This window comes from Verticillium nonalfalfae (assembly GCF_003724135.2).
Source record: "Verticillium nonalfalfae strain VnAa140/NRRL 66861 chromosome Unknown scaffold_217, whole genome shotgun sequence".
Lineage (NCBI taxonomy): Eukaryota > Fungi > Ascomycota > Sordariomycetes > Glomerellales > Plectosphaerellaceae > Verticillium > Verticillium nonalfalfae.
Genome location: NW_021167442.1, coordinates 17,118 through 31,207, shown reverse-complemented (window position 1 = coordinate 31,207; position 14,090 = coordinate 17,118). Strand labels below are relative to the sequence as shown.

At 55.3% G+C, this 14,090-nt stretch overlaps 2 protein-coding genes across 2 annotated transcripts; one reads left to right on the top strand and one right to left on the bottom strand.

Annotated features, from left to right (window-relative positions):
- Positions 1–1,129: 1,129 nt before the first annotated feature.
- On the bottom strand, positions 1,130–3,874 carry NIP1 (Translation initiation factor 3 subunit c; the record flags this gene model as incomplete). Its single annotated transcript, XM_028638081.1, has 3 exons — positions 1,130–2,398; positions 2,454–3,433; positions 3,505–3,874. The coding sequence occupies 3 exons, from the start codon at positions 3,872–3,874 to the stop codon at positions 1,130–1,132; spliced, it is 2,619 nt and encodes an 872-aa protein (XP_028490464.1).
- Positions 3,875–4,421: 547 nt separating this feature from the next.
- Positions 4,422–13,049, top strand: PRP8 (pre-mRNA-splicing factor 8; the record flags this gene model as incomplete). The annotated part of the gene is made up of 1 exon (XM_028638080.1): positions 4,422–13,049. One exon carries the CDS (start codon positions 4,422–4,424, stop codon positions 13,047–13,049), a length of 8,628 nt encoding a protein of 2,875 aa, XP_028490463.1.
- Between the last annotated feature and the right edge of the window lie 1,041 nt (positions 13,050–14,090).

Sequence of the window (14,090 nt, the reverse complement as noted above, 5' to 3'; positions counted from 1 at the left end):
ATCTTCACGGCGAGGATATTGAAAGTGCGAAAGTCGGCGGCTGAGAGGGGTGGCAGCTGGGCCTCTGCGGGGGCCTCTGGCGTTGAGGAGGTTTCTGCGCTTGATGGCTCGCACACAGCCGGCTGCTCGTGGAGTGAAGCCATACTGGGTCTGGGGCTTGTGGAAGACAGCTGCGACCAGTTTCGTCTCGATATATGCGTGTTGGCTGGCCGCAAAAGATCGCGGGCTGTGATAGTGCTGAGTCGTGTAGTTTGCGGCGTGGCTCTGAGCTTTGCAATGCTGTGCTTTATGGGGACGGTCGAGAGTTGAGACAGTGCGTTCATTGGCAAAACACGATGGCGACCACGACGACCGAAAGACAGACATGGGGTTTTGTATGTTTCTATAGTTTCTCCTCCGGCCACCTAGACCTGCAAAAGAGTTGAAAGAACGTCCAATCACACATCTGATGTTGTCATTCGAAGGCGCCGATTCCACTCGGTGGTTATGCCGGCCTATTTGTTAGGTCTGAGTAAGCTTCCTGGCCGTGGACGACCTTCTCTGGTCTCATGCCTACTCCACAGGTCCGGCGCCAATTTTCACCCGCGCGGGTCAGGCGCAAGTAGCCCGCGCGCGTCGTTTTGTGGCATCACGTGCATCTTGGTGGCGAGCAGCCAGCTCTCGGGGTGCATATTGATGCTCCAGGCTTTTCCCACGTGGGATCCCACTGAGACTTGACGACACAAGGACCAATATCTCTCCATCGATCATCCAAGTTCTGAGGCATACCATTTCTTTTTCCAGAAACTGATGGACACGAGCATTGTCAAGTAGATCCTGATTCTTGTTTTCATGTATTCAATTTTCTGCTCCATCAAAATTTGCCACATGCGGAATTCTTGATACACATATATCTTGCCAAATCAACAATCACCGTCATCCTTGCGGCTTCAACAACGTAACGGGGGAAAATGCATTCTATAGCCTCTATTCCGCGAAGCTACACGTCATACCTAACGTAGGGGCTGTCCCCTGTCCTCTGACCGACCACCCCTACGCGCCTGATTGTTTTTTTGACCAAGCGACCAAACCCTGATGCCAGAACCGCAGATATTAGCAAGCAAACAGAAAAGCCCACCAACGGCTACGCTTAACCCCGCACAGCGGCGCCCAGCGCACCGCCGGTGAACTGCGTGCCACCCGCCTGGCGTTGCGCGTGGCCACCGCCGCCGCGGCCGCCGCCACCGCCTCCCCTGCCGCCACGGCCGCGACCTCCGCCGCGTCCACGACCGCCCTGCCTCTCGAAGGCGTTGGCCGAGCCCTGCGTGCGCTGCTCCAGTGTTCGCTCGTTCGTCTCGATGAGCGAGCTCGCGCGGTCCGACATGGCGATCGCCAAGCTCTGCAGACGGCTGAGCTCGACGCCCTTGCGGAAGATGACGGTCGACGTGACCTGGTCGAGCGAAGCCGCCAGCTCCTCGTGGCTGATCATCTTGCTGATGACAGCCAGCACCTTGCTCGTCTCCATCTCGAACATGGCGCTGAGAGTCTCCGACGCCAGCGTGTCGTAGAAGGGCGCGTACGTGAAGAGGTACGTGCGCAGACCCTCCTCTTGGATCTGCTTGGCGAGCATCGTCTTGATGTCGTCCGTGTTGGGCATGAGCTCCCAGATCTTGATGCTGTGGATGAAGTGGATCGACTTCTTCCAGTCGCCCGCCGCGAGCGCCTTGGACGCCTGCATGACGTGGTCACGCGTGTTCTCTGGGGGGCCGGTGAAGATCTGACGCTCGTGGTACTCGAGCATGCGCCTGTACGTCTTGCTGATGTTGCGTTTCTTGATATCCGGTGATGAGCCGGTCTGGGCGAGAACGGGGATCTCGAGCAGCATGCTGCAGGTGAGGTACACGCACTCGAGGAGCTCGAGGTTAATGTGCATGTGGAAGGGCAGCTGGCGCTGCTTCTCGAGCCTCTCCTGCTCGGGCGACACCTGGTTGTACCTTTGGATCATGACGCCCTGCGCCAACAGCTCCTTCTGGCGACCGCTGCCGCAAATTTCTTGCAGAGTGTTCTGGGCGTCGTAGACGAGACCCTTGCGGAAGGCGCAGAGACCGACCTGGACCAGCGTACGGTTGTAGAGAATCTGAGAAAGAACGTCGAACTGGGGAATGTTCTCCTGCAGATGGGACATGAGCATCATGTCACGAGCGTTGTAGTACTCGTTGTGCAGGGCGAGGAAGTAGACACGGCACAGCATGGCGCGGGCACGGAGGATACCCTCGGCGTTGCTGAAGAGGTAGTTGCAGAGAACGTTGACGAGGTTGCTGGCATCGGCGTCTTCAGAGCGAGGCGTAATGTCCGACTCGGCCTTGGCAGAGGCAGTCTTCCAGGCGTTCTCCTCAAGAATCTTGATGACTTGGGCAGGCTGAACCAATAGTTAGCAAGAGATCGTCGGTTGAAAGTAATGACAGTGGGCTCACCTTGAAGTAGACGTGCTCGAGCCTCCTCGTGACAACACGGTTGATGCTTTCCTGCGTAATATCGAGCGCGGCATCCTTGCGGAGGTACTCGTAGTACAGCTGGCCGCGGAAGATGATGTTGTACAGGGCGCCCTCATCAGTCAGACGCTCAATGTACTCCGACGTGTGAGGGTCGATGTTCTGGAGCGAGCGGGTGAGCTCATCATCCAGACGCTCGATGAATGAGACGATGCTGCCAGGGACCTTGATGTACTTCTCGCCCTTCTCAAGCGCAGGAGGCTTCTCGTCGTCCTCCCACTCCTCGGCATTCTCGACAACCACGTAATCGGGGTTGGCCTCGAGGACCTCGAACAGGGTGGCAAGCTCTTTTTCGGCGGCCTTCCAGTGCTCAACGGGCATCGAAGTGGCACCGCTGGAGCTGAGGTCGAAACGCGTGGAGACGAGGGCAAGCAGGACGCGGATCTTCTGGTAGGGCGTGTTGGCGATTTCGCTGAGCTTCTCCATAGTCTTGATCTGCTCGGTGCGGTCGGTGTTCTTCTTGCCGCGAGACTCGAGGATGCCACGGAGATGCTTGAAGATGCTCTCAGGGGTGAACTGGAGGGTGCGACCGCCCTTGCCGACCGTGGCAAAGCCATCATCCTCGCCGAGGGGTTCGGCAACATCCTCAGCCTCGGCGATGCGAACAGTCTTCTTGGGCTTGGAAACCTTCTCTTCCTCCTCCTCGGAATCCATGAAGGCATCAATGTCGGCACGGTAGGCCTCGATCTGAGACTGGTAGTCCTTGTTGACCTTCTTGATCTTCTGCTTGACAGCGTTCAGGCCACGGGCAGCGATGGCGTTCATCTTCTTCGGCGTGACCTTCTGCTTGGCAACGGCCTCGTTCATGTAGTCCTCGAGTTCGGCAATGGTCTTGATGTAGGACTTGGGCGTCTTCCTCGACTCTTGGATCTTGGCGACCTGGCGGTTGAGCTTGTCGAATTCTGGTAACGCGGGGTCAGCATCAGCACTCTTGTCTTCTCGCTTCCCCGAAAACATGCGGGTCAATCCTTACCACTCGAAATAGAGGCCCAGTCGCCATTCTTCTCGCCGTTCTCAATCAACTTAATGGTCGCCTCGAGTTCCTCGTGACGCTTGTCCTTTGCGCTCCTGACCTTGAGCCTCTGCTCGTCGTCGCTGTCCTCGCTCTCAGAGCTGGCATCTTTGAGGAAACGGTTCAGGCCGGTCGCCTTTCCTCCATCATCGTCGCTCGAGTCGTCATCCGAGTCATCTTCGTCATTATCATCGTCAGAGTCGTCATCGGAATCGTCGTCGTCGCGGACCTTCTTCTCTTCCTCCTCCTCCTCCTCGGAGTAGAGCTCCTCCTCGTCGGAAGAGCTCTCGGAGGAGCTGTCGTCACCACCACGGCGGAAGAACCTGGACATTTTGGCAGTTGCTTTGCTGTCGCTCAAAAGGGGATGCCCGAACGGTCTCAAGGTGAGGGGGGAGGGAGGGGGGTGATAGTGGGTGAAAATTGATGCAGACTGGTGGAGGGGAAAATCAGTAATTTTCTGTGCGTGCAAGGCAGCGAGTGACTCAGTGATGGTGGTTGGCTCGTTGCGACCCAAAGAACCCCACGTTGCTTAAAGCAGCGACGGCCCTGGCCTTACCCGAACGAGACTAGCGCATTTTGCATCTGCCTGGAGTTCCAGTCAGGAAAAACTCGAGGTGATCGAGACGAGTCGTCTTCATCATCAATCTCGTAACGATCCCTATCGTTGCGACAGTCATCGCAGCCCGAATCGCGTGACTGATCGTTCACCACATTCATTCATTTCAAAGCGATTCTTTCTGTTCCCGAATACCCTGCCGCATCGCCCGGACTCCACGTCGTTTAACGCGTCTCGGGAGTCGCGCCAGCGACAGTCGTCGAGCTCAGACGAACTCCCTCCCGCCCTCGCTCGCATCATCACAATCGCCAATTCATCCAACATGTCCTCACAACCACCACCCCCTCCTCCGGGATGGGGCCCTCCGCCGCCGCCGCCTCCTCCTCCTTCCTCATCGCTGCCTCCTCCTCCATCCGCCCCCGCGCCGCCACCACCTGGATACCGTCCCCCGACCGATCCTCAAATCGCAAAGTTTGCCCAGAAGAAGAAGGAATGGCTTCGGGATCAACGCGCCCGCTTTGGCGAGAAGCGGAAGAGCGGGTTTGTCGAGACACAGAAAGCTGACATGCCACCGGAGCATCTACGCAAGATCGTCAAAGACATCGGTGATGTGTCGCAGAAGAAGTACACCAGCGACAAGCGAAGCTATCTAGGAGCTCTCAAGTTCATGCCGCACGCTGTCCTGAAGCTACTGGAGAACATGCCCATGCCCTGGGAGTCAGCGCGCGAGGTCAAGGTTCTGTATCACGTCAACGGATGCCTGACCCTCGTCAACGAGATCCCTCGCGTCATCGAGCCTGTCTTCTTCGCGCAGTGGGCCATGATGTGGACATTCATGCGAAAGGAGAAGGCCGACCGAAGGCTGTTCAAGCGTATGCGCTTCCCACCATTTGATGACGAAGAGCCCCCGCTGTCGTGGTCTGAGAACCTCGAAGACGTTGAGCCTGCGGAGCCTATCCAGATGGAGCTTAATGAGGACGAAGACGCAGCAGTTTACGAATGGTTCTACGATCACAGGCCGCTCCTTGATACACCACATGTCAATGGCGACAGCTACAAGTCTTGGAACCTCACCCTTCCTCAGATGGCCACGCTCTTCCGGCTGAGTCGACCCCTCATTTCAGACGTTGTCGACAAGAACTACTTCTACCTCTTCGACCGCAAGAGTTTCCTGACCGGAAAGGCGCTCAACGTTGCACTACCAGGCGGACCGCGCTTCGAGCCCCTTTACAAGGACATCGATCCCAATGATGAGGACTTTGGAGAGTTCAACGCCATCGACCGAATCATCTTCCGTAATCCTGTCAGGACAGAGTTCCGCGTGGCGTATCCCTATCTCTACAACTCTCTTCCCCGTAGTGTTCATCTCGCTTGGCATTCGTACCCTCAGATCGTCTTCAAGCGTTCCGACAACCCGGACCTGCCAGCTTTCCACTTCGATCACAGGATCAATCCCATCTCGTCCCGCGCCGTAGCACCGAAAAACCTCACCATCAGCCACGAGGACGAGCTCTTCGGCGTCGGCAACAACGAGGAGGACGAGGATGTGTTTGAGCTGCCAGCCGACGTCGAGCCATTCTTGAATGAAGAGGAACTCTTCAATGACGACACGGCTGCTGCCATTGAGCTGTGGTGGGCGCCGTTCCCCTTCGATCGTCGCTCCGGGCGCATGGTTCGCGCCCAGGATGTGCCTCTTATCAAGCAATGGTACCTCGAACACGCGCCAACGGACAAGCCTCCCGTTAAGGTTCGCGTGTCGTACCAAAAGCTCTTGAAGAACTTCGTTCTCAACGAGGTCCACAAGAAGAAGCCAAAGTCACAGCAGCAACAGAACCTGATGCGGAGTCTCAGGCAGACCAAGTTCTTCCAGCAGACCACCATCGACTGGGTCGAAGCCGGCTTGCAGGTCTGCCGACAAGGTTTCAACATGCTTAATCTCTTGATCCACCGCAAGAACCTTACCTACCTTCATCTCGACTACAACTTCAACCTGAAGCCTGTCAAGACCCTCACAACCAAGGAGCGAAAGAAGTCGCGTTTCGGCAACGCTTTCCACCTGATGCGTGAGATCCTGCGTTTGACCAAGCTGATTGTCGATGCCCAGGTTCAATACCGCCTCGGCAACATCGACCCCTTCCAGCTGGCAGACGGCATCCTCTATGCTTTCAACCATGTGGGTCAGCTAACGGGCATGTACCGTTACAAGTACAAGTTGATGCACCAGATTCGTTCCTGCAAGGATCTGAAGCATCTGATTTACTATCGCTTCAACTCTGCTCCTGTCGGCAAGGGCCCCGGCTGCGGTTTCTGGGCTCCCGCCTGGCGAGTTTGGCTCTTCTTCATGAGGGGTATCATTCCACTCTTGGAGCGATGGCTTGGCAACCTTCTGTCTCGTCAGTTCGAGGGCCGCCACAGCAAGGGTGTCGCCAAAACAGTGACGAAGCAGCGTGTCGAGTCTCACTTTGACCTGGAACTTCGCGCTTCGGTCATGGCGGACTTAATGGACATGATGCCAGAAGGCATCAAGCAGAACAAGGTCAACACTGTGCTCCAGCATCTTTCCGAAGCGTGGAGGTGCTGGAAGAGCAACATTCCTTGGAAGGTGCCTGGCTTGCCAGCGCCCATTGAAAACATCATTCTGCGTTACGTCAAAGCCAAGGCGGATTGGTGGATCTCAGTTGCTCACTACAACCGAGAGCGTATTCGACGTGGTGCGACGGTCGACAAAACTGTGGCCAAAAAGAACGTTGGTCGTTTGACTCGTCTCTGGCTTAAGGCTGAGCAGGAGCGCCAGCACAACCACATGAAGGACGGTCCTTACGTCTCTTCCGAGGAGGCCGTGGCTATCTACACCACCACCGTGCACTGGCTCGAGTCGCGAAAATTTTCTCCCATACCCTTCCCCAGCGTGTCCTACAAGCATGACACCAAGATTCTCATCCTCGCCCTAGAGCGCCTCCGCGAGGCCTACTCTGTCAAGGGCCGGCTGAACCAGAGCCAGCGTGAGGAGCTGGCCCTGATCGAGCAGGCTTATGACAGCCCCGGCACAACCCTCGAACGCATCAAGCGCTTCCTCCTGACACAGCGTGCCTTCAAGGAGGTAGGCATCGACATGAACGACAACTACAGCACAATCAATCCTGTATATGATATCGAGCCCATTGAGAAGATCAGCGATGCCTACCTTGACCAGTATCTCTGGTACCAGGCTGATCAACGCCATCTGTTCCCTGCGTGGATCAAGCCTTCAGACTCGGAAGTGCCTCCCCTTCTGGTGTACAAGTGGGCACAGGGCATCAATAACCTGGACAAGGTTTGGGAAACCGAAAACGGAGAGTGCAACGTCATGATCGAGACAGAGTTGTCTAAGGTGTACGACAAAATGGAACTAACTCTGCTCAACTCACTGTTGAGACTGATCATGGACCACAACCTGGCAGACTACATCACTGCCAAGAACAACGTTCAGCTGACCTATAAGGACATGAACCACGTCAACAGCTACGGTATGATCCGTGGCTTGCAGTTCTCGGCCTTCGTTTTCCAGTACTACGGTCTCGTCCTGGACCTGCTGCTTCTTGGCCCCCAAAGAGCAAGCGAGATTGCGGGCCCCCCTCAAAGCCCCAATGACTTCCTGCAGTTCCGCGACAAGGAGACGGAAACCCGTCACCCAATTCGTCTCTACACCCGTTATGTCGACAAGATCTGGGTGTTCTTGCGTTTCACTGCGGAAGATTCGCGTGACCTGATCCAACGTTTCCTCACTGAACAACCCGACCCCAACTTTGAGAATGTTATCGGCTTTAAGAGCAAGAAGTGCTGGCCAAGAGATTCTCGCATGCGGTTGATGAGGCACGATGTCAACCTAGGAAGGGCTGTCTTCTGGGACCTCAAGAACCGCCTCCCGCGATCCATCACTACCATTGAGTGGGATGACAGCTTCACTAGTGTCTACAGTCGGGATAACCCCAACCTCCTCTTCTCCATGTGCGGCTTCGAAGTTCGCATTCTCCCCAAGATTCGGAATCAGAACGATGAGTTCCCTGTCAAGGACAGCGTGTGGTCGCTTGTCGACAATACCACGAAGGAGCGAACAGCGCACGCCTTCCTCCAGGTGACTGAAGATGATATCCAGAAGTTCAACAACCGCATTCGTCAGATTCTCATGTCTTCTGGTTCCACTACATTCACCAAGATCGCCAACAAGTGGAACACGGCCTTGATCGCTCTTTTTACCTACTACCGCGAAGCTGCAGTCTCAACCATTGAGCTACTAGACACCATTGTTAAGTGTGAGACGAAGATTCAGACTCGTGTCAAGATTGGCCTGAATTCCAAGATGCCGTCTCGATTCCCACCTGCGGTGTTCTACACCCCCAAGGAACTGGGTGGTCTGGGAATGATCTCTGGTTCTCACATCCTCATTCCCGCGAGTGACAAGCGGTGGTCCAAGCAAACGGACACAGGAGTTACGCACTACCGTTCTGGAATGACACATGACGAAGAGACTCTCATTCCCAACATTTTCCGATATATTATTCCTTGGGAAGCCGAGTTCATCGACTCGCAGCGCGTCTGGACCGAATACTCGCAGAAGCGCATGGAAGCCAACCAACAGAACCGTCGCCTGACGCTCGAGGACCTCGAGGACAGCTGGGACCGCGGTCTGCCTCGCATCAACACACTCTTTCAGAAGGATCGCAGCACGCTGAGCTTTGACAAGGGCTTCCGCGCTCGTGCTGAGTTCAAGATTTACCAACTCATGAAGAACAACCCATTCTGGTGGACGAGTCAGCGTCACGACGGCAAGCTCTGGAACCTCAACGCCTACCGTACTGATGTCATCCAAGCACTTGGTGGTGTTGAGACCATTCTTGAACACACGCTTTTCAAAGCCACGGGATTCCCGTCCTGGGAAGGCCTCTTCTGGGAGAAGGCGTGCTTGGCCAAGGGAACAATGCTTCTGCGATACGACAGCACCAAGGTTGCGGTTGAAGACGTCAAAGAGGGCGACATGCTGCTGGGACCTGACGGCGGCCCACGACGTGCGTTTAACATCGTCAGCGGAAACGATCGTCTTTACCGCATCAAAGTTGGCGGCAGCAAGGAGGATCTTGTCGTAACGCCAAACCACATCCTTGTCCTTCATCGAGAAAGCTTGGAGGGCAATGTCCAGGTTTCGGCCACAGAGCGCTATGATACAGTTGAAATGACCGCGACAGAGTTCGCATCTCTTGATCCCACCGAACAAGGCAAACATCGACTTTTTAGATCCCCTGGGTTCGAGCTGCCCGAGCAAGAAGTACCCGTCGATCCATACTTCCTGGGCCTCTGGCTCGGCGAAGGAGACCGATCTAGCGACACGTCCTACTCCAGTCACGAGGCGGAAGTACGGCAATTCCTTGTTCGTCATGCCAGCGATCTCGATCTTCACCTTGTATGGCATAATCAACTTGGCCACACTGCTGTGAGCAGAACCCGACCAGCAGAGCCAACGCTTGCTCAGGTGAACAAAGCGGCACAGCCTGATCAACTTCCTAAGCGCCTCGCCAGGCAGACTATTATGAAGCAACGACTGACTGCGGGGTGGACTGTCCAACCTCATGCTCCCGGCGAGCCTAGAGTTTGGACCGCGCCCCAAGCTGCTCTGCGCGTTGGCAACGACCGAAGGCACGCATTGGACTCTGTCTCCGGCAGCGAATTGGACGACGTCGAGTTAGACCTACTTGAGATTGACGATGAAGACGCTGAGACGGAGCTTTTAGACGAAGCTCAGTCTGACGACGAAGTACCATCTGGACAAACCTCGGACAAACAACTCTCGGGGCGCAAGTGCATCCGCCTTCGCATGGGCCGTGCTTCTTACGGCGACATCCAAGAAGAGGAACAGAACCAGCTACTTGATGATATCGTGGATAGACCCCCTGGCAAGTCTGGTATCAACACACTTCGCCATGCCCTCAATGAGCTTAGGCTACTCTCTCGCGGCGAGACTAGACCCGAAGCTGATCGCCAGCGAATCCCCTCCGAATACATGCAGAACTCGCGTGCGGTTCGCCTGGCTGTTCTTGCAGGCCTTCTCGATACGGATGGCTGGTACGCTTGCTCGGAGAACGTGTTCGGCTTCGCTCAGAGCAAGCGTCAGCACTCTACTCTGTTCTGGGATGCTGTCGCCCTGGCTCGCTCTCTTGGCTTTAGTGTATGGACCAAGGAACGCATGGTGTGGAACTTGGAACGCACAGCTCAGTTCCCTCAGCTCTTTGCTCAGATCTCTGGAAACCTGACTGAGATTCCCTGCTTACTCCTGCGCAAGCAAACCTGCGAACGCTTCATCCCGCAGATCCATAGTTTCGCTGTCAAGTCGATCTCTCTGGAAGCTGAGAATACGGAATGGGCAGGGTTCAGAGTCGATCAAGATCAGCTCTACTTGCGGCACGATTACTTCGTTCTCCACAACAGTGGTTTCGAAGAGTCCATGAAGTTCAAGAAGCTCACGAACGCGCAACGCTCTGGTTTGAACCAGATCCCGAATCGTCGCTTCACTCTTTGGTGGTCACCCACGATCAACCGCGCCAACGTGTATGTGGGTTTCCAGGTCCAACTTGATCTGACTGGTATATTCTTGCACGGCAAGATTCCTACTCTCAAGATCTCGCTGATCCAGATCTTCCGTGCCCATCTGTGGCAAAAGATTCACGAATCTGTCGTGATGGACTTGTGTCAAGTCTTTGACCAGGAGCTCGAGTCCCTTGGTATCAGCATGGTTCAGAAAGAGACGATTCATCCTCGTAAATCGTACAAGATGAACAGCTCTTGCGCCGACATTCTTCTCTTCGCCAACCACAAGTGGAATGTTACCAGGCCGTCAATGCTGTTTGACACCAAGGACGTCATTGAGCCGACAAGTACAAACAAATTCTGGGTCGATGTTCAACTTCGCTACGGCGACTACGACTCACACGACATTGAACGTTACACACGTGCGAAGTATCTCGACTACACGACCGACAGCGCGAGTATTTACCCGTCTGCCACCGGCCTAATGATTGGTATTGATCTCGCATACAACCTGTACTCCGCTTATGGCATGTACTTCCCCGGTCTCAAGGTACTTATTCAGCAGGCCATGGCCAAGGTCATGAAGGCCAACCCTGCCCTGTATGTTCTTCGCGAGCGTATTAGAAAGGGTCTGCAGCTCTACGCTTCGGAAAACACACAGGAGTTCCTAAATTCGCAGAACTACTCTGAACTCTTCAGCAACCAGACCCAGCTGTTCATTGACGATACCAACGTCTACCGTGTGACAATTCATAAGACATTTGAAGGCAACCTGACGACAAAACCGATCAACGGAGCCATCTTTATCTTCAACCCTCGCACCGGTCAGCTCTTCCTCAAGATCATTCACACAAGTGTCTGGGCAGGCCAGAAGCGTCTCGGTCAGCTCGCAAAGTGGAAGACTGCCGAAGAAGTTGCAGCCCTGATCCGCTCCCTGCCCGTGGAGGAACAACCGAAGCAGCTGATTGTCACCCGCAAGGGCCTCCTTGACCCTCTTGAGGTTCATCTCCTCGACTTCCCCAACATCTCCATTCGCGCCTCCGAGCTGCAACTTCCGTTCCAGGCTGCGATGAAGGTTGAGAAGCTGGGTGACATGATTCTTCGCGCTACCGAGCCGCAGATGGTTTTGTTCAATCTTTATGACGAGTGGCTCAAGTCTCTTTCTTCATACACCGCATTCTCGCGTCTGATTCTCATTCTTCGAGCTCTGCACGTCAATCCCGACAAGACCAAGCTCATCCTTCGACCCGACAAGACTGTCATCACACAGGACCACCATATTTGGCCCACACTGTCGGACGAAGACTGGGTCAAGGTCGAAGTGCAGCTCCGCGATCTCATCCTGAATGACTACGGAAAGAAGAACAATGTCAACGTGTCGAGTCTGACCAGCAGCGAAGTTCGCGACATTATTCTCGGCATGGAGATCTCGGCGCCCTCGATGCAGAGGCAGCAGGCTGCGGAGATTGAGAAGCAGCAGCAGGAACAGCAGCAACTGACCGCTGTAACGACCAAGACACAGAACGTGCACGGCGAGGAGCTCGTCGTGACCACGACGTCTCAGTTCGAGCAGCAGACTTTCGCCTCCAAGACGGAATGGAGAACTCGCGCGATTGCCACGTCCAACCTACGTACCAAGTCGAACAATATCTACGTCTCCTCCGTGGACAATGACTCGGACGATATTACCTACGTCATGCCCAACAACATTCTCAAGCGATTCATCACCATTGCCGATCTTCGCGTTCAGGTCGCCGGTTATCTTTACGGAACATCTGTTCCCGACAACGATCAAGTCAAGGAGATCAAGTGCATCGTCATGATCCCCCAGATCGGCGGTCTCCGCAACGTGCAGCTCCCCCAGCAGCTGCCGCAGCACGAGTACCTCGAGAACATGGAGCCGCTCGGCGTCATCCACACCATGTCCGGCTCGGAGCTGCCGTACATGTCGGCCATGGATGTCACCGAGCACGCCAAACTGCTCGACACGCATTCGACCTGGGACAAGAACGACACCGTCACTGTTGCTGTCGCCTTCACGCCCGGCTCGGTCTCGCTCTCGGCCTGGGGTCTCACGCCGCAGGGCTACAAGTGGGGCGCCGAGAATAAGGACCTCGGAAGCGACCAGCCGCAGGGCTTCACAACGAGCATGGGCACTAAGCGCAAGCTGCTCCTCAGTCCCCGTTTCCGCGGCTTCTTCCTCGTGCCGGAGACGGGCAAGTGGAACTACAGCTTCATGGGCAGCGCCTTTGCGGGCATGGAAAAGAAGCCCGTGCACGTCAAGCTCGACACGCCGCTGCCGTTCTACAGCGACCAGCACCGTCCCATCCACTTCCACAGCTTCGCCGAGCTGGAGGACATCTGGGTGGACCGACAGGACAACTTTGCGTAAAGCACGCAACGAGAGCCAAGCACATCACATGCAGAGAGAGACATGCAGAAGGAGGAGAGCGAAGGAGACAGGGAGGCGTGGTGGAATCGCAAAATTGTGAATGTGGTTGAGGCTTGGAGCTTGGAACACGGTAGGCTCGAACGGGGGATTTTCCGGGCTTTGTATGATGTGCCCACCGGCACCTAGGGATGCCGGGCGAGGGTTCGGCGAGGCGGTCAGAGAGGAAGATACGCTGGAGAGAGGAGGGCCGTCTTTGGAATCTGGTGATTTGCGGTGATTGGCGTTTTGCGATGGACCTCGGACCGCGATGTACGTGTACAAGTAATGGCAAATGTAACTACCAAGAATGATGCATTCGGTTTTGACTACATGTGTGATCAACTCTGGGTATGTTCCGTGTGGAACCCAAACTTCGGTACGCTCGACCGAAAAGAAACATTTGTCATAATCGGAAGATCAAGGAGAGACGGCCTCGGGAGAAAGACACGGCAGGATCGCCGTGATCTCCTGAGGAGTCTCCATCGCCTTAAACCTTCCCAGGGGGGGTAGGTAGGCCGAGACGGGGGTAAGGTAACAGGGCCGATCGAATGGCTGGCTTACGAGAAATCGAAGGCGCGCCAGGGTCAGAATCCGGGCATACCAGCCCGCGCGGCTATGTTCGATGCGTTCGCCGTCTAGGTTTTTTTTAATTTGCTTCGTAGAGTTACGGTGATCTCGGCGTCTTTGGTGTCGGCGAATTCTTTTTTTGGTTGCGGTTTGATACCCGATGTGACGTCTGTCTTGGGCCGGAATCCCTGATACTGTTGCACAACCCCAGAACGAAAGGAGACCCCATGCCTAGCTTATGTGTCCTTTGTTCTTTCATCAAGGCGCGTGCCGAGTATACAAACTCTGTCCCAGATGCACGATGTCTGCCTGGAAGGTGCCAAGCTATCGAAGTCTATCTCGATACAAACGTGCCGAGTATTGAACCCCTGCAATATCGGCCAGCACCAGGCATTACCAGTCTCTCGTGACACGATCAGGGTAGCATAGAGCTGC